Source organism: Ostrea edulis, chromosome 7 (assembly GCF_947568905.1).
Source record: "Ostrea edulis chromosome 7, xbOstEdul1.1, whole genome shotgun sequence".
NCBI lineage: Eukaryota > Metazoa > Mollusca > Bivalvia > Ostreida > Ostreidae > Ostrea > Ostrea edulis.
This window is the reverse complement of record NC_079170.1, coordinates 57,534,790-57,562,048: the sequence shown is the minus strand read 5'-3', so window position 1 is coordinate 57,562,048 and position 27,259 is coordinate 57,534,790. Positions and strand designations below refer to the sequence as shown.

Here is a 27,259-nt window from a genome sequence, read left to right as displayed (position 1 = left end):
AGCTAATTAACATATTGTTCTGGTATGTACATTTACCTAGCTAATTAACATATTGTTCTGGTATGTACATTTACCTAGCTAATTAACATATTGTTCTGGTATGTACATTTACCTAGCTAATGTATATTCCATAAATAATGGTTGATGTGTCTCATCTATTTTTTCACTCAATTGGTAATGCCACTAATTTTTTCCTATCAGAAAGGACAGTGTTTTGTCATAGTGCTTGGGTGTAGATATCTGGTATATGATTATCTAAACTTGCCCCTGGTTTACATTGAGCAGATTGAGAGCCAAAATCTGGGCAGATGCATAATCATAGGTATCCTGCTTTTTACTTAAATTATTACAAAAACACAAAATTTTAAAAGCTCATCTTTATATCCTAAATTCAGAAATACAACTGGAAAACAATATGCATACATATGGAAATTTGTTCAATTGTTTTTGTAGTCCACCCATTTAAAGAAGTCACATCTTGCTTCAGGGTTGCTGCTAAGGCCCTCCCCTCTAGCACACACAAAAAACTGCTTCCCTTTAGTGGGCCCTGGCTTTTTAACAGTCCGTAACACACAGGGCTGCTGGTGACCTCGACAGAGTGGAGGGGGAGGGGGTCCTTTGAGGAGACTTTTCCAGGCATTTGCTGAGCTACTTTTAACAGTTACAGTATTCACTACCTTATCCTCTTTCTTTGTTGTGTGTAATTCATTCTTTGTATCACTGCTGGCTTCTTGAATGTCGGCTTCTATAACTTCTTTTTTTGAACTTGACTTAAGAAAAAATCCTTTCAGGCTCCCTTGTTTTGTGTCACAGGAATTCACTTTCTTTTTCTTGGCCTGATTTTGGATCTTTTCAATACTACTTGGTCTCTTTAATGAACATTTCCCATTATTATTATCAGCAGATAATGTGTAATTTTGGTTACAATTAGACTTGATATCACTGTTGTCCATTACTTTTTCTCTCTTTTTGAAAAATGATGAGAGCTTGACTTGCTTTCCACAAAATTCAGGCATGAATTTTGTACACAAGGCAGGAGACCTATCAGCAGGTATACATTCAATGACGTACTCGGCTTTAACAGGGCAATGATCCGATCCTTCCACTTCTGCCATGATCTTGCAGTCTTGTAGATCACTTTTTGCCAATTCTACATTTGTGAAGATGTAATCGAGGCGTCTGCCATAGTTTGTTTCCCTAGCTGAAGTCAACGTGCACCAGTTTGTGAAGGCCCCTTCCTCATCAGGATAAAAATACCGAAAGGAATCTGCAAATTGACCACCGGTCACAGAGCTGGTGGTTCCTGCAAATTCTTCCTTGTTGTCAATGTCCGGTATACTGGAATCTTTGTCACTGTCCCACACAAACTGGTTCAACCACAGCCGACTTGGCTTTGTAACTGTTTCCTTGTTAAAGAAAAGAACAAAGTCAGATTATCAGTTAGTATTAGGCTTATTACAAGATTAAACTCACATAAAACATGCAGCCATTTATGCATATACTCATGTAAATGCAGGCAGTGAGTTTTGTATCAATTACCCTGATTACAGTGGGATAATATACCTTTTGATAAAATACATAAACAAGAGGCCCAAGGGCCACATCGCTCACCTGAGTTACCTTGGCCCATATCTGAAGACTTTCCATATATATTTGCATGTAAAACCTTAGTCTGTATTGTGGTCTCGACCTACCCCTGGAGGCCATGATTTTTACAAACTTGAATCTGCACTATGTCTGGAAGCTTCATGTAAATCTCAGCTCTTCTGGCTCATTCGTTCTTGAGATGATTTTTAAATATTTTCTCTATTTATTCTCAAGTAAAACTTTGATCCCCTATTGTGGCCCCAATCTACCCCTGGGGGTCACGGTTTAAACAAACTTGAATTTGCACTATGTCAGGAAGCTTTCATGTAAATCTCGGCTCTTCTGGCTCATTGGCTCTTGAGAAGATTTTTAAAGACTTTCTTTATATATTTCTATGTAAAACTTTGATCCTCTATTGTGGCCCCAATCTACCCCCGGGGGCCATGATTTGAACAAACTTGAATCTGCATTATGTCACAAAGCTTTCATGTAAATTTCAGCTCTTTTGACTCATTGGTTCTTGAGAAGAAGATTTTTAAAGATTTTCCCTATATATTTCTAAGTAAAAATTTGATTCCCTATTGTGGCCCCAAACTACCCCCGGGGGCCATGATTTGAACAAACTTGAATCTACACTATGTCAGGAAGCTTTCATGAAAATTTCAGCTCCTCTGGCCCGGTGGTTCTTGAGAAGAAGATTTTTAAATGACCCAACTCTATTTTTGTATTTTTGTGATTATCTCCCCTTTATTTGAACAAACCTGAAAGCCCTTTACCCAAGGATGCTTTTGGCCAACTTTGGTTATAAATGGCCCAGCGGTTCTTGAGAAGAAGTCGAAAATGTGAAAATTTTATGATGTCGACGACAGACAATGGACAAATTTTGATCAGAAAAGCTCACTTGAGTCTTCGGCTAAGGTGAGCTAAAACCGTTAATGGTATCTAGATACCAAGAAGAAGAGAGAACAGAAAAGAGTAGTTGAACTGCTGTTCATAGGTTTTAGTGATATCAGGAAAACTTTGATTTAGGAATATGTAGGCAAGAAAAATAGTTTCCATGTCACATTCAACACCATGTCACATCCAAAACACCATGCCACATCCAACACACCCAGTGTAATATAGGAGACAAAGTGTAATCTAGGTATAGTGTAATTTAGGAGACATAGTGTAATCTAGGTATAGTGTAATCTAGATATGGTGTAATCTAGGTATAGTGTAATCTAGGTATGGTGTAATTTATGTAAAGTGTAATCTAGGTATAGTGTAATCTAGGTATGGTGTAATCTATGTATAGTGTAATCTAGATATGGTGTAATCTAGGGTATAGCGTAATCTAGGTATGGTGTAATCAATGCATAGTGTAATCTAGGAACAGTGTAATTTATGTAAAGTGTAATCTAGGTATAGTGTAATCTAGGTATAGTGTAATCTATGTAAAGTGTAATCTAGGAGATATAGTGTAATCTAGGTATAGTGTAATCTAGGAGATATAGTGTAATTTAGGTATAGTGTAATCTAGGTATGGTGTAATCTATGTATAGTGTAATCTAGGTATAGTGTAATCTAGGTATGGTGTAATCTATGTAAAGTGTAATCTAGGAGATATAGTGTAATCTAGGTATAGTGTAATCTAGGAGATATAGTGTAATTTAGGTATGGTGTAATCTAGGTATGGTGTATTCTAAGTATAGTGTATTCTAGGTATAGTGTAATCTAGGTATTGTGTAATCTAGGTATAGTGTAATCTAGGTATAGTGTAATGTAGGAGATATAGTGTAATCTAGGAGACATAGTGTAATCTAGGTCTAGTGCAATCTAGAAGATATAGTGTAATCTAGTAGATATTGTGTAATCTAGGAGATAACGTGTAATCTAGGAGACATAGTGTAATCTAGGTATAGTGTACTCTAGGAAATTTAGTGTAATCTAGGAGGTATAGTGTAATCTAGGAGATAAAGTGTAATCTATGAGATATAGTGTAATCTAAGAGACACAGTGTAAAACACTTTCAATTGAAATCCTTGTGGTTCTGTAGAAGATTTTCAAAAATTTCCTGTACAAGATTTTCAAAAATTTCCTGTATACAGGTATTCCTATATAAATCTTTAAATCTTTGCATTGTAGCCCAAGTAAGAAGTGACAGTGGGAATAGTTCAATACATGAAAATCTACACTACATATAAATACTTAAGATGACAATTTACCCCTGTGATTATATTCATTTGGGCCCCACACTACAGCCTGAACCAATGGCCATGGGGTAATGAATTTTACAACTTTGGTGGCATCCTTATCATGATTATGCAAATAGTTTGTCTCCCAGACTAAAAAAAAAAACAAGATTTCAAAGACTGCATCATTTCTCAAAGTTTTGGTCCCAGGTCTCAGCCCTCAGAGGGGCATGCCCAGCTCTCAGCCCTCAGAGAGGCATGCCCATCTCCCAACCCTCAGAGGGGCATGGATAACAAAATTTACATTATTTCTTGCCCATACCTTGATAATTGCTACATGCCAATATCGGCAGAACTTGGCCTGATATTTTTTACGAAGAAGTAGAAAATGTTAAAGTATTATTACACAACATCAAACAAAAACAAATTCATTTATTTAGTAGATCAACTTAATTGTGTCAAACTCTCAAATGATCTAAACAAGAGGTCCATGGGCCACATAGCTCATCTGAGTCACCTTGACCTTGTTGTTCACCTTTTGTGATTTTTAGAAGATTATTTTTCAATCTTTTTTCCCATGAAAAATTTTGCCCTCATATTGTGCCCCAAAATATTCCCAAAGGGTTACAACAGATCTTGAATTTAAATAACACATGGGAATGTCTCAATACCAATATGATTTAACATCATCTTGCTGTTATGGAGAAGAAGACTTTTAATTTAAAAGATTTTCTTTCCTGTATACATGCATTATGTATTTGGTCCACCATAACCCCAAGGCTAATAATAAGGAGAAAAAACTTTAATTAACAACAACTTAAGAATAATTGCAATATGATATGAATTAGTGTGGCCCTGCTACTCTTGAAGAGAATTTGTTTTCATTAATTTCCTGTACATTCCTATAAAAAACTTTGATCTCCTAGAGTAGCCCAACCCTAACTCCGGGCCCCTGAATTGAAAAAGCTTGAATCTAAACTACTTGAAGATGCTTTCATATCAATGTGACTAATCATGGCCCTGCATACTGTTGTTGAGCTGAAGATTTTTAAAGATGTTTCCCTATATATTCTTATGTAAAAGTTTGATCCCCTACTGTGGCCCCACCCACTTCCAGGGGCCACAATTTGAACAAACATGAATCTATACTACCTGACTACCTGAGGATGCTTGTATAAAAATAGGACTAATCATAGCTCAGTTGTTCTTGAGGAGTTTTTAACAGTTTATCTTCACCTTTCTTTTAACAATTTTTGTTCTATATATCCCCATGTAAATATCCTATTGAGGCCCTACCCCCAAGGGCCACGATTTGAATACACTTGAATCTAATTTGTGTCAAGAAGCTTTCATGCAACTTTTTTGACCCAGTGGTTCTTGAGAAGATTTTGAAAAGATGCCACCATAATTTCACTATTTCTTAATTATCTCCCTTATAAAAAAAAGGTTTGACCCTTCATTTGAATATATTTAAATCCCTTTTCCCCAGGATGCTTTTTCGCAAGTCTGGTTGAAATTTGTTCTGTTTTTCTGGAGAAGAAATTGAAAATGTTAAAAGTTTATGGACGGACAAAGAGACAGACGCAGGACAAAAGTGATCAGAAAAGCTCACCAGTAAGCTGGTGAGCTAAAAAAGACAAAAAATCTCACATTTTCATCTTCCTCACTCCTGTCAATTCTCTTGTGTTTGACATTCATGTCTCCAAGAACAATAACATTACTGAAAAATAATTTTTAAAAATTTGTTTGAGTAAGTCCAATTGAATCATTTAACAGACATTTAGTATATTAAATCATAAATAGTATTGATTTCACTTGATTTCCTTCATTTGTAAAACAGCTCTACCACTTATATACAAAATTATTCAATCAAAATACGAGCACGCATGCACATGCTTAATTGACAGTAGTTATGACAATGCCTATCTGTCATTAAAGCCTTAATTATAAATTTACAGTACAATTTTTAAATCAATTCCTTGAAAATGTTAAAAACAATAAAGTTATAAATGTTATCAGTCAATCAAAATTAAGTGCACATGCATGCACATCAATATTGGTGATTTTCACATCAATCAGACTGATGTCACAGTATGTATACCTATATCATAACTTTCTGAAAATTTCATAATGAATCGACATCTCAATATGAGTGAAAAATTCTCTACGGGATGTAAAACAAACAACCAACATCATAATGAATCAAATTGATTATAAAGGTTTAAGATTAAAATTAAAATTCAGCACATGTGTGGAATGGTGAGTAGCTTTGACTATTTCAACCAGGTACAAGTTCTATCATATACCTACAAGGCAAAAGATTTCAATGAAGAACAAAGAGTGAATCCAAAATTATTAAGTTAAAAACTAATGCACATGCATGTAAACATACTGATGCCCCTGTGTTTCAGCAATTTTAATCATATCATTTTTAAGGTACTTATTCTGTATACCCATGCAGTGGATAATCATTCCATTTTGCTCATCCATGAGACATAGATGTTAACGTATTAGCCAGTCAAAATTGAGTGTATTGTGAAGATGAATGATGAAGTTACTACACTTTTCTTCCCGTGACCTTAACATTGATTTGGGAAAAGAGTCAAGACACACCCAAAGGTGATAGATTGTTTAATAGTTTTCTACTCTTAAATACATGATCCATAAAAAATACGCGTTTTTTTTTAAGGCTTTGACATTGTCCAAACTGGACACAGAATCGGGACACATCCTTTTGTCATAAGCAATACCTTTGTATTAAGTATGGGCATCTTGTGTTTCCCTATTTTGCAAACAATCAGTGATGATTCTGTAAAGTTTCAAAAACATCTGAAATAGGCTGGGGTCAAGGGGGCCAGCTTAAGGCTCCCTCATGCAGTGCAGGGACAAAGCCCTTGGTGGGGGTGAAGCCCCAGATGCTGCAGATAGTTTCTGCAGGCCCAAATTAAACCTTAAAATGTGCTACACAATGTGAAAATCAGTACAAGTTTATTGCTACATGTTGAAAGTAATTGATTGTACATGGCTTCATCCCAGTTTTGCTTTTTCAATTTGTTTTTCAAAGAACCCGTTTCTGGTCCTTTCTGAAGCAATTGTGTGCATTTCCATTGTCTTCCTTTTCGACATCGTCTTTCTATTTATTTGTAGTTCTTGCTTCCATTCTTCTTTCTGTCTTTGTTTTTATACAAGTTTTTCAATGTAACTTTATTTTAATAGACTAATATTAAAATTATATATATAGTTTTGTTCATAATTATATTGTTTTAATGGAAGCAAGTCCCTGCATCCAACAGTTGAAAATCAAACTACTACTAGTGGATGACTGGGGTTTTTTGGGTTTTTTTTTAATACAGCAAACTGCAGGACAACTTTTGTAACTTACACGCAAACTTTTGTAACTTACATGCAAACTTTTGTAACTTACACGCAAACTTTTGTAACTTACACGCAAACTTTTGTAACTTACACACACACTTTTGTAACTTACACGCAAACTTTTGTAACTTACACGCAAACTTTTGTAACTTACACGCAAACTTTTGTGCTTTTATTCTCTGTATGAAGCTTCTGGATTAAATGTTGTTCAACCAATTTCCATAGTTAATGTTAACTTTACAAAACACATCTAGCTATCTCTGGTTTGATTGTCTTTAATATATTCTCTAGCTGATATGTTCTCCCCTTTGACATTCTGTGATAACCATTGTCAATTCTATGAATTTTTAAGACGTATTGACCTGGCTGGACAAACTGCCATGCCATTGTTGGATCGCAATTAGCCTTTACAGCACACGCATTGATGCGACAAATCAAACGTTTCTGATGATTAGAATACGGATTAAATGACCTGACATTTTTCGACTGCACAAAAACGGGTTGCTGCAAAACTAGAAAGTACCAAAATATTGAAAATCACCTGCGAATATCAGATTCCCAGATTCAATTAGCGGAATTCTTCTAAATAGCGGAACAGAATCATCACTGAAACAAGATGTGTTTGTGAAACACAAATGCTCCCGATAATGGCCAATTCCGAAGATGGTCAAGGTCACGAGGACAAATATCTTGGTACCAGTAGAAAGATCTTGTTACAAGAAATGCTCATGTACAATATGAAAGCTCTAATATTTACCATTTAGAAGTTATGACCAATGTAAAAAAAAAAAAAAGTAGGTCAAATGTCAAGGTCAAAAGGTTTAGTACCAACGGAAAGGTCTTGTAACAAGGAATACTCATGTGAAATATCAAAGCTCTACCACTTACTGTTCAAAAGTTATAAGCAAGGTTAAAATTTTCAAAAAGTAGGTCAAACTCCAAGGTCAAGGTCACAGGGTTAAAAATGTTGGTACCCACGGAAAGGTCTTGTCACAAGGAATACTCATGTGAAATATCAAAGCTCTATCACTTACTGTTCAAAAGTTATTAGCAAGGTTAAAGTTTCAGACAGAATTACAGAATGACAGACAGGACAAAAACAATATGCCCCCAGATCTTCGATCTCGGGGGCATAAAAATATATTCATATTTCCAATGTTTTTGCCTTTGATATCTTTACAAATTGTAATGATAGTAATTTCCTCATGAATGCATCGCAGTTGTAAACAATACATGTTACAAATCTTAATGAATATAATGTAGTTTTTTAGCATTTCGAAGAATAGCGGGAAAACATATGACAGGATTGTGTTTGAATGCCTATGCACAGTAATACAAGGTGTGGCCATAGGGAGGCCTTTATGAAGTATCAAAGTCATGAATAAGGTCATTCTAAGTCAGTCTCGAGAAGTGCACATAGCACAAATTTATTCTTTATTATTCTTCTTTTCCAAGGGCTCTTCAAAATTGATGACTTATTGCAACGAGTGTCAGAAACAATGGGCTCATGTTTACAATTATTATTTTTGGTCTAAATCCAAGATTTGTATTAGCAAAAATTAATAAATTTCTTATAGATAATATATAAATCACAGACAAAAAGACATGTTCACATAAACACCGAACTCTTTTTATGCAAGACGAAAGATTTTAGTGAAAATCCAGTGTTTGGGTTCAGTATATTCATCATCACTTTTATATACATGTAAAATATATAATTTCAGCGGAAGCAAGTTAAATTAGCGTTTGGTAGGGAGAGTATTAGCTTGGTCTACGGCGTAGTATAATTATCTATAATCTGCGTCTGTTGTTAAATCTAATTGTTTGATTTCCCCCAAGCTGTTAATTTTTATAAATTTACTTCCATCGAAAAATAATTAGGTACTCATCATCAGAGTACTTTTCACTTTGAAATCGCAGCGTAAAAAGAATCAGTAAATTATGTGAAAAATCATAAAATTCCCATTTTAGAAATTTTATAACGGCTTTGCTTTACTGATTCTTTTTACGCGGCAATTTCAAAGTGAAAAGTACTCTGATGATGAGTACCTTAACGTTTGAAGTAGATTTGTAACAGTCTGGGGGAAATCAAACAATTAGATTTAACAACAGACGCAGATTATAGATAATTATACTACATCAGCTGTAGACCAAGCTACTACTCTCCCTATACCAAACGCTAGCCTGTTTCCGCTGAAATTACATGTATATATTTTACATGTACATAAAAGTAATGATGAATTTACTGAACCCAAACACTGGATTTTCACTAAAATCTTTCGTCTTGCTTAAAAAGATACAAAGCTCGATGCTTATGTGAACATGTCTTTTTTCTGTGATGTATATACTATCTATAAGAAATTTATTAATTTTTGCTAATACACCTCTTGGATTTAGACCAAAAATAATAATTGTAAATATGTATGATATGAAGGGGCGAGTTATCTCAAGAGAGGGGGCGAGTTGTCCTGAAGAGTTGTCTTAGGGGCGAGCTGTCTTGAGGGCGAGTTGTCCTGATACCAATTATTTACCCGTCGTATTTGACCATGCCCACTTTATCTTTCAGCCAATAACTTTAATGGCAGTTTCTATTGTTTAATTTGCTATATAAAGCTATGCAGCAAACAATTCGTGGAAGCAAGACAGCTGGCCTTGCTAGCTACACTTCTCCTTCCAATCTTAATTCCAATACTGGAATCACGTCTTGTTCGTCCGATTTGTCCTTATACTTTGCCCTTGTAACTTACTAAATTATTATATTACCTTTGGGTTGGGAGAATTTCTTAATAGTCTATAGGCTAAGTTCTAGGCTTTAGGAGTGTGTATTTGTCATATTCATACTGGTAATAAATTCGTGAAGTGTTGTTTACCTTATTTTCATTTTTATTAAGTTTATTTTCAAGTTTCTAATCATAGTGTAGTTGGGTCATTTTGAAGTCGCCACTATCAAATAAAAAAAAACAAACACAATGCAAAGTACAGACTAAACGAACGCAAAGAGACCTGCTACATTATTTGGTCAACCATGACCAGGATAGTAGGATTTTCATTGTCTTGAGGGACACGTGCTTCACGCAGTGAGTCCTATCCACCGATACGAACTGCTACATTACATTATAATTCTACTTTCATTTTTTGGGGGGGATTCCCAGCCATTAAAATAGACATACTATATATATCAAAATTCACAAGCACATTGTTCATATTCATGAGGAAATGGCTATCATTACAGAAGGTAAAGATATTAAAGATAAAAACATTGGAAATGTAAATACATGTACCTACAAATATATATACGGACAGAAGGCCACAGTGAATCTAGTATGTACAATTATTCTCACCAGCCACTTTTCAAAAGTGTCTCTGCTCTGGTCTGCAGAAGTGCAAAGAATCGCAATTTGTAGAGCAGTCTGTCCTCTCTCTCTGGATCTGCACGAGGACAGTACACATTGATAATGGCTAACTCTGCCTCTTGCCCATCATGTTTCCTGGAGACACAATGTAAACATAGTGTAACTTAAAAGACGAGTCCAATTCAATTTATATGCTAAATAATAGTAGTTGTTTGATATCATACATGTGTATAAATAGGCACTTTTAAAGTAATTTCACCCTAACAAGACGTCATAAGATTTGTAAAATCTCATGGATTAATTTAATTAGATTTATGCATGATTGGAACATAAATTTCGTTTAAGTCTTTTCCAATAGTTATTGTAAAATATCTTGTTAAACATGAATTATTTCAAAAGTGTAAGTTAAATATAGAAAAATCTGCACAAGCAGTAGTATGATAAATAAATATCACAAAGTCGATTGCGTATATGCGACTAATTTTTTTTTTTTACTTCTTCCTGAAATAGTAAAGAAATTAGCTTTCACATTAACAATTTAAACTTTTGAATACACATTTGTAACTAAATATACAATGGACAATACAATTGAGTAACAACATTGACACAGCCATTCCAACCCACTAAACTGACACTAATAACAAGTACTGCAATTGTCAAGTTACATTTAACATTTCTACATTAACATTTAACATTTCTGAATTTACATTGAACAATAGTGTATTGCATAGTTACAAATACACAGTTATGGGGGATAGAATTTTGATCCCATTGGCTTACCTTAGATCTACAGCCATGACGACAATGTGTAATTCCTCCTTATTTAATAATCTGGTTTTATTTCAGAGGTTGCCTACTATACATGTATATTCACAGAACTTCTGCCATTGCAGGATTTTGAATATACATTAACAACAGTTCTAATTTCAAGAATATCATATTTAACAGACTAAAAACGGCACCACAAACTTAACACCCCTCCCCCAAATGGCATCATTCAGTGGGTTCCTTTCTTAAACATCTTAAAATATTGTTAGATAGATTTCCAATTACTGTAAATTTGAATTAGAAATCAATAATCCTTCCTACCCTCAATTCCTGCAACAAGTCTGAGGTTGAAAGCTCAATACAAATGATCTTTTCACATGTATGACTATATATATGAGCATATAACTTATAAAACCTTAAAGATTTTGACCTTGTAAGCAATCGGCAATTTCCTCTGGTAGTCATTTATGGTGTCATTATTATTTTTCTGAACACATGTAATCAATCCTTGCATACCACATGAGTCTCAATTTACGTTTATCCTCTGCTGAACCTCTGGATCAGCCCTGCCTATTTTCTAAATTGAAACACGAAGTAGATAGATCAAAACAAAAAAAGCAAATTAATGAACTGGTGAAATACTTAAAAGAATTGTAAATCCTCTAAACAATTCCTTTTTACTGCATTTCTATGTGACATAGTATACTATGACATGATAACACATTGATATTTAATGCTACATGAAAGTAAAACACACTTATAACAAACATAATTATAAAGAATTCATGTTTAGTATTGGAAAGTGAGAGTAAAATAACAAATATTGTATTGGATATAATGGAGTTTAGTTATAATGAACTATTTTTCACTGGCACTGGAGGTTCACAATAACCATGTTTTGCTGTGAATATAATAACAATTTAGATTAGGTTGCAAGGTTAAGCAAATAAGATCCTTTATTACCAAATTATCTTATGTAATTTCTTCACCCTTTTAGAAACTGAACAAGAGGCCCATGGGCCACATCGCTCACCTGAGTCACCTTGGCCCATATTTGAAGACTTTCCATATATATTTGCATGTAAAACTTTAGTCCCTATTGTTGCCCCAACCTACCTCTGGAGGCCATGATTTTTACAAACTTGAATCTACACTATGTCAGAAAGCTTTCATGTAAATGCCAACTTCTTTGGCCCAATGGTTCTTGAGAAGAAGATTTTTAAAGATTTTCCCTATATATTTGTATGTAAAACTTTCATCCCCTATTGTGACCCCAACCTAACCCCAGGGGCCATACTTTGAACAAACTTGAATCTGCACTATGTCAGAAAGCTTTCATGTAAATGCCAACTTCTTTGGCCCAATGGTTCTTGAGAAGAAGATTTTTAAAGATTTTCCCTATACCGTATATACTCGCCTATAAGTCGGTCTGCCTATAAGTCGGTTGTATTTTTTAAGGTTATTTTGTAGGAATTTGTCATTGACCTGCTTATAAGTCGGTACAAATTTTTGTCAGAATAGGTTGACAATTTCAAGTCAATGCTCTAGTGTTTTTACCTATGTTTCAAAAAATATTTTGAGAAATTAATAATTATGAGGTGCTCAATATCCAAGCCATATCCGTTTGGGGTTTAAACGCATCCCTTGATCTATTATGGACCATGATCCCTTGTTTATCTAAGCAATTATGGTCTCCTAATGACCAGTACCTGACACCGTGTTTACTTACTGTTATTGTGGGATTCCGGTATAATTCCTTGTATCAACAATAGAGTTTTTATGAGTCAAGAATGATAATCTAAATTATCTGTTAACAATATTCGATCTTTTATGAAATATATTTCAGCCGGTATACATATGAATATTTCAATATTAAATCGGGTTCGTAATTCAATTTTACCGATAAACGATAGATTAGTTGAATTGAAAGTATTAGTTAACGGTATGTAAATAATTTTAAACTAGATAATAATATATAAATATTTGTACTTTATAAATGATTTTAAAATACATAAACAATACAATATGTCTAAATATTTGTGAACAATAATCATTTGTGTGGTAGTCCATGATAATCATCGGAGTTTTTTAAAAAACACTACATTACGCCGCCCAGAAAAATACCAATCTTCTTAGGATGCGCCTATAAGTCGGACATGGAGTTTTGGACCAAAAATTGACTCCCAAAAAACCGACTTATAGGCGAGTATATACGGTATATTTGTATGTAAAACTTTCATCCCCTATTGTGACCCCAACCTAACCCCAGGGGCCATACTTTGAACAAACTTGAATCTGCACTATGTCAGAAAGCTTTCATGTAAATCTCAGCTCTTCTAGCTCATTGGTTCTTGAGAAAAAGATTTTTTAAAGATTTTTCCTATATATTTCTATGTAAAGCTTTGATCCCCTATTGTGGCCCCATCCTACCCCCGGGGGCCATGATTTGAACAAACTTGAATCTGCATTATGCCAGGAAGCTTTCACGTAAATCTCAGCTCTTCTGGCTCATTGGTTCTTAAGAAGAAGATTTTTAAAGATTTTCCCTAGATTTGTAAGTAAAAGTTTGATCCCCCATTGTGGCCCCATCCTACCCCCGGGGGCCATGATTTTAACAAACTTGAATCTGCATTATGCCAGGAAGTTTTCATATAAATATCAGCTTTTCTGGCTCAGTGGTTCTTGAGAAGAAGATATTTAAAGATTTTCCCTATATATTTGTATGTAAAACTTTGATCCCCTATTGTGGCCCCATCCTAACACCGGAGGCCATGATTTTAACAATCTTGAATCTGCACTATATCAGGAAGCTTTCACATAAATCTCAGCTTTTCTGGCTCAGTGGTTCTTGAGAGGAAGATTTTTAAAGATTTTTCCTATATATATTTGTATGTAAATCTTTGATCCCCTATTGTGGCCCCATCCAACCTCTGGGGGCCATGATTTCTTGAATCTGCACTATGTCAGGAAGCTTTCATGTAAATTTCAGCTCTTCTGGTCCAGTGGTTCTTGAGAAGAAGATTTTTAAATGACCCCACCTTATTTTTGCATTTTTGTGATTATCTCCCCTTTGAAAGGCACATGGCCCTTCATTTGAACAAAATTGAAAGCCCCTCACCCAAAGATGCTTTTGGTCAAGTTTGGTTGAAATTGGCCCAGTGGTTCTGGAGAAGAAGTCGAAAATGTAAAAAGTTTACAGACAGACAGACGACGGACAACAGGTGATCAGAAAAACTCACTTGAGCTTTCAGCTCAGGTGAGCTAAAAAGCTGGTCCAGAGAGATAGCAGAGGATAAAATTAGTCCCAGATTCTGGTGTGGAAGAATGGAAATTACACACACACACACTGGCAACTTTCTATATCCACTGTAACATTTGTTGTGAGGGGATTGAAAATTATCTGATTTTAAGTAACTTTGTTGTGACGGGATTCAAATTACCTGATTTTATGCAACTTTTGTTGTGAGGGGATTAATAATTACCTGATTTTATGTTTGGTAATGACTGCCCTCCCCTCTGCATCCAAAGCCTCTAGCTCATTACAGGAAAATTCACTCACATCACCATAGTGACCTAATTTTCCATCTTGTTTTGGGTTAAGGTCTTTATACAAACCTTCCTCTGCTTGTATGGGTGTTGCTGAAGATTTACAAAATGTTGCCACACCTACAATTTTACATTATAATGAAGTGACTCCAGTCATGCAATGATCATATAACTCAAGGAATACATTGTTTAGGTCACCTGGAGGTTGCATCTCTCCAAGCTTCACAAACAAGACATGGGTAACAATACTCACCTATTTAAGTAAATATTCAAGTTCTTAAAGAGATTATATAGACTCATTAGTTTGGAATACAAATCGTGACTGAACAATATGCCCTGACATATGTTTCAGAGTTCATCTATATATATCTTTCTCATTGAAAGCCATCAATTCTAAAAAGATTCTCACATGCAATATTTGGAGTCTTAAGTAAGTAAATTCATTTAAGGTCGGCACTGTGTTTGTAATATAAACATAAACAAATAACAATTTTACATTACAATTTGTCTTGTGTTAATTAAATTCTGCACATAATACTACCCACAGATGCCATGTTGTAAAGATTTTGTGGTCCTGCCCTGGCCCCATGGGTCATGGTTTGAGAAAATTTGAATCCTTAAAGCTTACTACATGATGATGTTTTCAGTTTGATGTTTTTGACAAAGGAATTTTACAACCTCAAACACCCATGCTAATTCCAGCATCAATCATCTGATTAAGGTGGCTATCTAATGGTTTGTTAAAACATCTCTTCTGAAGTATGATTTCACTATCCACAGAGTGTACTCAAACTCTCAATTATTTTATATGAATTTTTTGTGATTTTTTCTGGAGTGATAAGAAGGTGCTTGCTTTGTTTGCAATTAAGAGATTCTATAGTCCAAATTTTACTGTGATTTGATGCATGATATGAATATCTAATATTTTTAAACATGCCTAAAAAACTAAGACAAACTTTAATTTTGATCTTTTAATAATAAAATATTTGAAAATTGAAAATGTTATATGTTAATATTTTTTAAATCTGGGGATAAAATCTTTAAAGAAAAAAAACATGCCAATTAGAAATAAGATAATACAGTGGAGCCTCAGTAATCCAGATGCTTCACCTTCCGGACGATTTTTCTAGGGAACGGAATTTTTATACGTTATTTTGCATCATTAATCCGGAAATTTGCGTTCCGGATCCGGACGGTCATTTTTTACTACAAAACATTAAAATGCATTAAAAATTGTACCGTTAATCCGGACGGTAATTTTTTTGAGGGAAGGTCTGTGTCGGACAATTTTAGCAAGGCGTAAATTGTTTAGAAAACATGCCAAACTGTCTAATTGAAGCGATTACCTGTACCCTGTCAACACCTCCATTTAATTAGGTGGTGTGTGATGATATGTCAATTAGATAGCTAGCAAGTGCCGATCGAGACAAGGTATTGCCAATTTTTGCACATAAGATCTGTATTGCTTGTAGTGTTGAATTTTGTAAATAAATCTGTAGTTTATAATCTTGATCAATAGCTTAATAGTATTAATAAATTAAACATCATGCCATAATGACATGTTTTATCGAATGCTAAACATATCAGTTGTACTGATTCGTGTATTGATATCGGCTTATTCAAATTTAAAGAGTGTAGATCGTACTTCTAGATTCTGGATTTTATACTGTAGATTGGCATGAAATATACATGTTTGTTCATGCACATGTATATGTAGTAAGTTTTTAATGTTTAGAATGCCACGCATGTAGAATGTACCTGTCTACGATTGATTTTTGTTACGATGTTGTAGAGCTTTATTACTTTCAAATTTTTAAACTTTCGGTAAAAGTGAGAAAATTACCATTTTCAGGAAAATGACAATTAAATTTTGTATATACTCGTAATGCTGGTTTCACCCGTGTTTTGTTCCGTTATTATCGCATCATGAAAATAATAGGTCCGCGTGGCTAGATCAAAGCAGTAGTAGGCCTTAATATAACGATTTTGTTCTCCCGATATTGGCTTGGATAATTATAGAATAAGAAATATAAACTCTGGCAGATGGAATTTTGGTTAAAGAATGTTGTCAACTGACATGATAAACACAAAATTCTTAAATCAACTTTGGACGATGAAGATTGTTTTAATAGACCGCCGAACTTGTGAATCGTGACAGATGGAAATGACTGGCTTCTTTACGAAGTAAAAGTGTAATGAAAAGTTTGAATTGTAAAAGATTATGTTAGTTACTACACTGTAATGATTTGTTTATTTATAGTTACATATATAATAGTGCTTCATTACTTGTTTTATTGCATACGATACAGTTTTGTATATCAATTTGTAGTGCTAATATAAATGTACAATGTAAGCATAGGCAAATACACTGCACGCGTATATTTCAATTTTAGTGCTTTGAAATGCATGTAAATGTTAGCATTATCATAATTTATTTACTAATGCAAATGGTCAAATCCAATGACAGAATGTGGTTAATTCACTACGCATCAATAAAGTAAGCATATTGGTTACTTATGTAAAGATAGAAATATGCGATTCAGTTATCCGGACGTTTCATTTATCCGGACGATTTTGCTGGGAACCAAAGTGTCCAGATTAACAAGGCTCCACTGTATATCAGACAAATATATTTTAAAACATTGAAATGGTCAAAATTCAGAAATATTAAAATTTTTAAAATTTGAACCAAGTCTGCATGATCAGAATTATAAAACAAGAGACTCATGGGCCACATTGCTCACCTGAGTCACCTAGGCTCATATCTAAAGATTTTTCCTGTATATAATCGCATGTAAAACTTTGATCCCTATTGTGGCCCCAACCTACTTCCAGGGGCCATGATTTTTTCAAAATTGAATCTGGACTCCCCCAGGGGGGGGGGGGGGGGGGGGGGAGGGGGGGGGGCATGATTTTAATAAACTTAAATTTGCACTATGACAGGAAGCTTTCATGTAAATTTCAACCTTTCTGGCCCAGTAGTTTTTGAGAAGAAGATTTTTAAAGATTTTCCCTATAGATTTGTATGGCCCCATCCTACCCCCAGGGGCCATGGTTTTAACAAACTTGAATCTGAACTATGTCAGGAAGCTTTCATGTACATGTAAATATCAGCTTTTCTGGCTCAGTGGTTCTTGAGAAGAAGATTTTTAAAGATTTTCCCTATATATTTGTATGTAAAACTTTGATTCCCTATTGTGGCCCCATCCAACCCCCGGGGACCATGATTTTAACAAACTTGAATCTGTACTATATCAGGAAGCTTTCATGTAAATTTCAACCTTCCTGGCCCAGTGGTTCTTGAGAAGATTTTTAAATGACCCCTCTGTTTTTGCATTTTTGTGATTATCTCCCCTTTGAAAGGGACATGGCCCTTCAATTGAACAAATTTGAAAGCTCTTCACCCAAGGATGCTTTTGGCCAAGTTTGGTTGAAATTGGCCCAGTGGTTCTGGAGAAGAAGTCGAAAATGTAAAAAGTTTACAGACAGACGACGGACAACAGGCGGTCAGAAATTCAGCTCAGGTGAGCTAAAAAAGTAGTCATTGAGAACACTACATTCCCTTGATGTAAAATTGTTTACAAATTAATCGGTACTTTTTTCTCTCTTTTGGTTCAAATCTAAAATATCTAATATATCTATATATAATAGATCTAATATATCTAAAATTTGGTCATTTCATTTCAATTTATATGTTTCTTGAAGATTTTAGCTATAGATTAAAAAAAGTAATAAAAAGTTATGATTTTCATAAACATTTTTTTATTTACTGGGTAATTAACTTTAAAAAAAAAACAACATTTAAATTACGAGTCTTCTTTGCAGGTTTTATTAGATATCTATATATATATCAGCATGCATAAAATCAAAGCGAAGTTTGAAATTTAAAATCTCTTATTTGCAAACAAAACACCTATCATTCCGATAAAACTTCATATAAAATAACTGAGAGTTGGGGCTTAGATTCAAATTTCTATTGTGGCTAATTATCACAATATTTCAGCGAACAAACTATCAGAATTCATTACTATAAGCATTATAAGAAAGACAAAATGCATATAATTTTATATACTTTGGAAACATGTGATGTGTCCTTTGATTGTTTAGCAAATAACAGGGCACTTTGTCAATAACCATCAGGTCTTTTGGTGGCTCTTTTGCTATGTGGTACACATTGGCTTTTTAATGATACACTATAAACATTGAATATGACATTTATATAAACTCATATGTATGTATATTGCAGGATTTTAAATTTTTAATACCAGGTATATATCTCTGTTATTTTCATATCAATATAAATAGCATGCTAGTATGGATTTTACAAGACATCGTAGACGCTTTTCTTGGAATTCTTCTGGTCATCATTATAAGTGTATTTTCAAAAATACTGTTGAAATATAAAAAATTTGCACTACTTTTATTTTATTCCTAGTCTTTTTACATCAAGTCCTCTGAAGTGGTTTTAGATCAGCCCTTCAGATACCCCTTAATCATGTGAATATATGTTGGTTATGCCAAAAAAATATTATAAAATATGATAATGGGGATATTACTGAATATATAATATTACCAACCACACAAGTTTATGATCTACCATGGTCGAAACCTTTTCTTTACAAGTACAAACTGCCAATAATGAATTACCTCCATACCAAAAATTCAAACAAAATCACAATACTTTGGGACATGACATAATGATTAAGCCTCTGACATTTTGTACTTCATTAATTTAATTACACTGCATGTATATATACAATGTTCTGATGATGACCACCTGTAGGTTGACACTGCAGTCAACAAATACAATTTTATCTGTGCACTTTAACCAAAGTGTTGTCTGTACTTTGATCGTAGAATTGATGGGCTGTGGATATTAGCCTGGATAACTATAATGCAAAAACTCCAGGTTTAAATTCCTGGTCCAACCATAAATTTTCTCCTTCAAACTACAAATGGTGCCATGGCCATCCCTGTTCTCAGGAATCAATAGATAAAAGTCCTGGCTAAGGTGAACTTGTGCTGTCATTTTCAAGGTAAAAGGCTATTTATAGAGGGAGGAATGTAAAATGGTAGACTGTTAGAACACCTGAATAAGTAATGCAGGGGTCCTGGGTTCGATTCCTGATCGTGGCTGGATTTTCTCCTTTCCTACTACAAATGGTGTTAATACATGAACAGTATCATCTTCACTAGCCAAGGCCGGGTGACAATACACAGTTTTTCTCTTTCGGTGAATGAGAAACACTGTGTCGTCACCCTTGGCTAGCGAAGATGGAACAGTATATGACAGTGCACATGTATTTTTTTCATTGTTTCAAACTTGTGAAAATGAGATTGATTGATTTTACCAGAATATCCACTTCGCTTCTTTGAGAATGAGAAGTATGAGTTATAGCCCTCTACTATTGCTGTCGGTTCATCCAGCATGTCCCCTGAAATTTATTAGGTTTCAATATCAAATTCATTTCTGTACATAGACTGCCAATCAAGGATGCATGTAGGATTTATCTGAAAACAGCATTGCATAGTGTCAGTTTTCCATAGTTTACTGATTTTTGTAGATCAGTAATTGTTCATCTGTCATTTACTGGTTTTGAATTCATGCATACAGTGTAACAATAAAATCCACATAAACTCAGAGCTTCCTTAATCAGATTACTGTATCCAGGTCAGTGGGATGACCTTTGACCTGAAAATCACTTGAGTTGTCCACTTAATTGTCATTGACACTCTGTGTATGATATTTGATGATTGACTGAAAGGTATCTCAACAAGAGGCCCACAAGCCTTATCAGTCACCTGAGTATAATTATAGTTAAAAAGTATCACAATCCACAAAGGTTTTTAAAAGTGTCAGTGAAAGGTAACCTCTTCTCTGGTAGAATTTAAACTATGGAATGCACTTTGTGCCATCATTTCAAATAATGTATGACCCGCTGTTATGGATATTATTCCAAAATGTATTTTCATTCTCTGTACTTTTACAGCTTTTACCACACTTTATGCAACACCACCAATGAAGTAAAATTCTAAATTCATTGGTCCAAACTTTGATCCCCTATTATGGCCCTATTAACCTACCCCTGATGGTAATGATTTGAACAAAATTGACTCTGCACTACCTAAGGATGCTTACATATCAATATGACTAAATCATGGCCCTGCTGTTTTTGAGAAGATTTTTTCCTATATACCTTTAATCCCCTAATGTAACCCCACCTTACTTCAGGGGGCCACAATTTGACCAATTTTCAAAAATCTTCTCTATAATCACATATCTGTAAGAACAATCTTATAGAGCAGGAATGTCTCTACCAAAATTTTATGATTCTTGGGATAGAGGTTCTGACTCCAAGACGGGGCCTAAATTTGGCATGAATTAGGAGAAGAAGAAAGAGATGTACCAAAATAGAGAATTTTGCAACCCTAGGATTCTTGACTCTAGGGTGGGTCCAAAATAGTCATACAGTATTAATATAACAAAATTGAAAACTTTCAAAGAAGCAGGTACAGTTTCTACAGTCATCTGGCCCAGAAAATGGACGATTTCTGTAGGAATCCCGAAATCTGGCATTAAAATAAGAAATACATATGCAAACCCAAACTACATTTAATTTGATCCAAAATTGCTTTGTGTTGTATAACAGGAGCATAAAATTGCCCAAAATGCCAAAATAAATTAAATAAATTCAGGGGGTTTTCTTTTCAGAAAACATACATTACTGCCCATGCGTCGAACAAATTCATATTTAAATACATTTTTCATCTTCTATTCACACACAACCAGGGTTTGACATTTACTTTTTTGAGCACTAGACCAGTCGGGCTACTTCATATGATTTTTACTAGACCTGACCTTACATCCACTAGCCCCGACCAACTTTCCAGAAAGACGTTAACTGATAGTTTTTCCATATTTAGATACTTAATTCAAGTTACAAACGTTAAGTTTGAACTAAAACATATTTAATTGTCTCCAAAAAATCTTTAATCTTGTCATTTATTTGATGCTTTTATTTTCAAACACATTTTCTGTTTCTTTAAATTTTACCGGCACGGAAATTATTTAGTCCATTTAGAATAAAATGACCTAAACTGTTTTTTTTTTTTTTAATTTCTATTTCATAAGCCCTATTTTGAGTCTTCCCAACCTTTTCATTTTTATTTTTTTTTGTCTTGGGACATCTTTCCTTGAGGACAAAAAGGCATATGCAACTGCGAAAAAGGGTCCAGATGCAGCAGCACGTCATAATGAGAAATCGGTGATAGAAATCTCTAGATGTTTGTGTCACAATAAAAAAAAATATAGAGACATTCCTGCACATATATCAACACCGAAAAATGGTTGTTCATGACATAATTTATTAATTGGATAAACACTTTCTTATAAATATTTAATTCATTTCAATTTATATCCATTTATCCGAAACATAACTTTACACACATATTAACATCGAGTAAATGTCGTAAAACATCACACCTGACTTATTTAGTTAAGCATCCTAAACATTAAAAAATGGAAAAATAATATTTTGAAAATTTTCAACTCAAATCGTGTCCATGCCCCTTTAAGGAGGTATACTACATTGTCATAATGGCTGACTTCCTTTTAAAACATGAATGAAAATATAAATATCGATCAGCATTGTTTGTCTATTCTTTTTTTATTTTAAAAATGAGCAGCTCAGGACCCAGTTTCAAAATATTATTTTTCCATTTTTTAATGTTTAGGATGCTTAACTAAGGTATTTCCAATGGTCAGCAAAAATTCAAATGTCAGTTGTCGAAGTACATGGAAGATATGGATCGAGCTCATCATTCTTTGTTATGTAATCAAAGCTGTGCTATGTCTTTGTTTACATAGGTTAAATAGTTTTGTTTAAGGTGGGTCCTTAGTCCTGGAATTTTGGGGTTTAGGTAGCATTTTTTTGTTTGGAATCAATAAATTAACATTCAGAGTAATGAAAAAAGGCAAAACAGTTAAGGATTTCCATATTAATTTTCATTACAGACACTACTGAAGTCGTGTACCCCTATGTAGATTTTTATGAAATTCATTGGAAACAGTTCTTTGTTGTTATTTTAAAATAAAAACAACAAAATATTTTTTGAATTGCATTTATTTATCGGGAAACATGTCAATAACTAAAACACATGTCATTTTCAATATGTTCATCAAGTTTTAGAATGATATGTGCAAAATTATTGAATTAGCATTATTCTCCAAACTGTTAAAAAACAAACAAATGTGGACGCATTTTCCTTATAGCATGGTTTACATATCATTTTTTCTGTTTATATTAGTAGATGTACATCTGTTATATTTATTTATGAAAAAAAACCCATACATTTCCTTAATAATTTCAAATCTATAGCTTCCAGAGTATGTATACCCCCATAAAAACGAAGTCTGGCACCATACAGTTGAGCTATTCAAAATCACTCGGGATTAAAATTTTATGTAATTTCATGAAAAGACACAGATAATGATTCCTTATCACCTTGGTAAAATGTTTGTCAAAAATAAAGGAAATCTATCACATAATGAACTTGATAAAATAATTTAATGAAAACAGAGTTATTGTCCTTGGATTCAATATTTTGAAACATATCATTGACTTTTCAAATATAACTAAGACTTTTGAAATATTTTATGGCTAACAAGATTTTTTACAATAACTATTGAAAAAGGCTCCAACAAAATTTATGTTCCTGTCATTAAATCATTGACTTTGCAAAATCCTATGACGTCACAGGAGTGTGGAACTACGTTAAAGGAGATTTTTTCAATTTACAAGTGAATTATGAACGCAATTAAATACTTTCTAGTATTTGGCACATCTCATTTTGTTTTAAACATGCTATTCTTATGCCTCCGCCACAATAAGTGGTCGGGGCATATAGTTGTAACAGGAAGGGAGAAAATGCAACGTACCAGACCGGAATTCGAACCTGGGCCCCCTGAATCTCTAGTCAGGTGCTCTACCAACTGAGCTATCTGGCCACCAGCGATCGAACCCGACTGACCACTACATAGTTTTACCCTTGTCCATCCTTCTGTCCTTCCGCAACACCCAGTTTTCCAGACTTTTTTTCTAAAGTCCTTGAGATATTGAATTAATTATTTGTATGCAGGTGTATATTGATGAGTTACAGATCAAGTTTGAGTTTTCTTCTGGTTTGTTGATTTTTGATGGAGTTGTGCCCTTTAATGTAGAAAACATTATTTTTATTGTTGTCGAGTTCTTCATTGTATTAAATGCATATAATATACATTCTGAATACCACATTCAATGTTATATATACTTTGATGGATTTTCTACATTTGACTATACTGCAGACAGGGGCATTTGAGTCGTGCCGACACATCAGTGGTCTATTAAGCAATCTATAATATGTAAACAAACAGGGAGTGTCTATCGGCACGACGGTCGTGCCGATTATATTTACTATTCGCACGACGGTCGTGCCAATTATATTCACTATTCGCACGACAGTCGTGCCGATTATATTCACTATTCGCACGACGGTCGTGACGATTATATTCACTATTTGCATGACATATCCATGCGACATATAAGAGAGATAACTCTGATTCAATGTAATATGCAAATAAGATTGAATTTTAAACAACATCAAGTTCCAACTATTTTTTGTTGTTGTTATATAAATAATTAAATAACGACAGTCAGTTTTCGTGGTGGAGAGATTGAGGTTCATTGTTCAATTGTCTTTTTACCCCATAGAACCCCAGAAATACCCCCATAGAACCCCAGATATATCCCAAAGAACTCAATAAAATAAAAGTTATTCGGTTTAGATTTATAGAGGTGTTGTTCACAAGGCTGGAGGGGATGTTCACCCCCATCCTCCTTATTTTGTTTGCAGGGGCGGATCCAGGAATGGCAGTTAGGGGGGCGCAACTTCAAATGAGACAAAGGGTCATGGGCCCCATGAGGCCCCCAGTTTTAAATTGTCATTGTCGTGTGAATAACTGTTGCAATTAGCACGACCGTCGTGCGGATAATCTGGGTTATTGGCACGACTGTCGTGTGGATAGCCTTGGCCAAACAAACATTATTTTGTCATTAATCTGGAATGATTCTAGGCGCAAGAAGTTGGCAGTTTTATCTGTAAAGGTCTACAATGTAAACAACCACCACTGAGCTACACTCGCGAATCTCAGTGATTGTTGTTAACATTGTAGACCTTTAGGCCAGATAAAAAGTAGAGTGCTGCCAACTCATGCGGTTGCATTTAAGTTTGAAAGCGTTGGTTTTTTTTATCCCTTAATATCTTTATTTCTTACTTTTGTACAGTTCAAGAAAGGTAGGTCTTGTGATTTTTATCTTGGAAAAAATACTAAATATACTTTTAAATATGGTAAACACAACAAAAACACTCAGTAACAACTGAAATGCGTATACGATACACGTTATCATTATTATGTAAGTCTGACCTACGTACTTGTGACTTTAGTTTCTTGGAGGCATATAATATCAGCATCCAGAGAATCAAACAATGAAGATAGTTTAACTTTACTGGCTCTGATTCCATTTATATTCCAAGTCAATACCTTCATCTTGCGAATAGTCAGAATTGACTAGTTTTACACCAATCCCATGAGGGCAGGCGATAAATGTAGTACGGCTGAAAGCCAAACGACGGTTTCCAGAAACTTGCGATTATATAAATGACTATGGCTTTGGTGTGTAAAACGTTGCTATATTCGATAATCTTGTGATCACAGGCAATTGCATCGCTTGGGGTCGAATTTACTATATAAAGAGTACTCTTTATATAGTAAATTCGACCCCAAGCGATGCAATTGCCTGTACTTGTGATGTATGTTCAATATCTTCTGATGTATGTTAGGCCGTTCTTGGCAGTCTGATATTGACTACGGATAACTCATTGGAAATAAACCATATGGCTTTCATGGGTTATCCTTGGCATAGGTATTAATTTATTCACTGTGCTCTTAAAGTCAAATAGCTGTTAAAGTAATTCCACCCTCCTGTGATGTCATCAGATTTTGCAAATTCAATGATTTCTTTACATTTATGCGTGATAGGAACATACATTTTGTTGGAGTCTTTCCCGATAGTTATTGTAAAAATTCTTGTTAAAAATAAACTATTTCAAAAGTCTAAATTATAGATGAATAATCAATGATACGTTTTGAAATATTGAATCCAAGGGCAATAACTCTGTTTCTATTGATTTCTTTATCAAGTCTATTATGCGATAGATTTCCTTTATTTTTACAGACATTTTGTATATTTTTGTGAAGATACACTTTCATGAAATTGTTATGAATGCTACTATATCGTCATAACCAGTTTGTATGAAATTTTGATAACGCTGTTTAAGGAAAATTGCAATTTTCTGACGGTGATAGATGATTCTGTTTATGTACGTCTCGTATCTTAAAAAGTGTGATGACATATGTATTTTATTTGATAATTTGTTAGTTTTAACTCTAATGAATGGAAATAAATACATTTCTCAAACTTGTATCAGATAAAACTGCGAGTATGGAGTTACCTTAACGTTTACCCTTTTAACGTATGTATTTTTAAACAACAACTTTTGTTTTAACTATGTGTTCCTCTGTGATATTGTCTTGTATTTATATTTTATTATTATAAATAGTCTATTATAAAATATGCGTAAAATCTAGAGAATGTTAGCGTTCAATATCCTGAGAATACGCCGGTTTCGAGGGGTGGGTGTAAATGTAGTCCGGGACATATGTCCCGGGACATATGTCCCGCGATGTCCGATATTGATGTTTGCCGATTTATCGTTATGCGTTAGTTTTTCTTCAATTATCTTACTGAGTGTGTTTTAAGACGATCACCAAGAGTCTTCATTGTGAATTTGGTGTGTGGAAATTGCCTAATTATTTAATAAATGGCTTTTATTTTTTCTTCAGGGTGTAAAGGTAGTTCCGAAGATTTTACGAAGAAAACGCATTTCCGGTTTTTGTTTTTGCCTCGTTTAAGTACAAAGCACTTATAATCTTTAAGTATTGTGTCCTATTGATAATCATAATAGACTATTTTATCTGGTTATTTTAAATAATCTCACTAATCAAAACATTAAACAGGGTTTTATATCCTTTTTTTCTCGGGACATCGCAGTTAAATGAGATACTAATGAGAGAATCGGACTGATATGAAACATTAAATCCGAATTCATCTAAAGACTAATTTATTATTATTAATTTATTATCATTATTATTCAAACGCAATGTTAGATGTTTAAATTAAATGTAATTTGTAATTCATATACAATATCGTGGAAAGATCAATAAAATTGGTATTGGGGTTGTTAGCCGTAAGTTAATTAAACATGTAAAGTCTAATTAAATTACGTTGCCCAGCTCTAAAGAGCCATAATTTTATTAATCTGCTAAATCTGCACCGAATCATATATTTACTTTTTTCT

General features: G+C 34.0%; 1 protein-coding gene across 3 annotated transcripts; it reads right to left on the bottom strand.

Annotated features, from left to right (window-relative positions):
- Positions 1 to 362: 362 nt before the first annotated feature.
- LOC125653323 (DNA-(apurinic or apyrimidinic site) endonuclease 2-like) lies at positions 363 to 25,430 on the bottom strand. 3 transcript variants are annotated; one of them, XM_048882750.2, is made up of 6 exons: positions 25,274 to 25,430; positions 20,155 to 20,238; positions 14,740 to 14,923; positions 10,478 to 10,624; positions 5,412 to 5,481; positions 363 to 1,406 (listed from the first exon to the last, which is right to left on the bottom strand). In XM_048882750.2, the coding sequence occupies exons 1-6, from the start codon at positions 25,386 to 25,388 to the stop codon at positions 438 to 440; spliced, it is 1,569 nt and encodes a 522-aa protein (XP_048738707.2). In that variant the 5' UTR covers positions 25,389 to 25,430; the 3' UTR covers positions 363 to 437. The 3 variants fall into 3 exon arrangements, with proteins under 3 accessions (XP_048738707.2, XP_056000769.1, XP_056000768.1); XM_056144794.1 differs by having other exon boundaries at positions 25,266 to 25,360; XM_056144793.1 differs by lacking the exon at positions 25,274 to 25,430 and adding an exon at positions 23,742 to 23,998.
- Positions 25,431 to 27,259: the final 1,829 nt, after the last annotated feature.

What these genes read in the sequence shown, in the direction of transcription:
- LOC125653323 (XM_048882750.2), bottom strand. Translation starts at nt 25,388, where the DNA reads ATGAAGGTATTGACTTGGAATATAAATGGAATCAGAGCCAGTAAAGTT. An exon ending in GAAGCGAAGTGGATATTCTG is followed by an intron (nt 14,924 to 20,154) that starts GTAAAATCAATC and finishes GTAAAATTGTAG; the next exon opens with GTGTGGCAACATTTTGTAAA. An exon ending in GGAGTGAGGAAGATGAAAAT is followed by an intron (nt 1,407 to 5,411) that starts GTGAGATTTTTT and finishes TTCTTTAACAAG; the next exon opens with GAAACAGTTACAAAGCCAAG.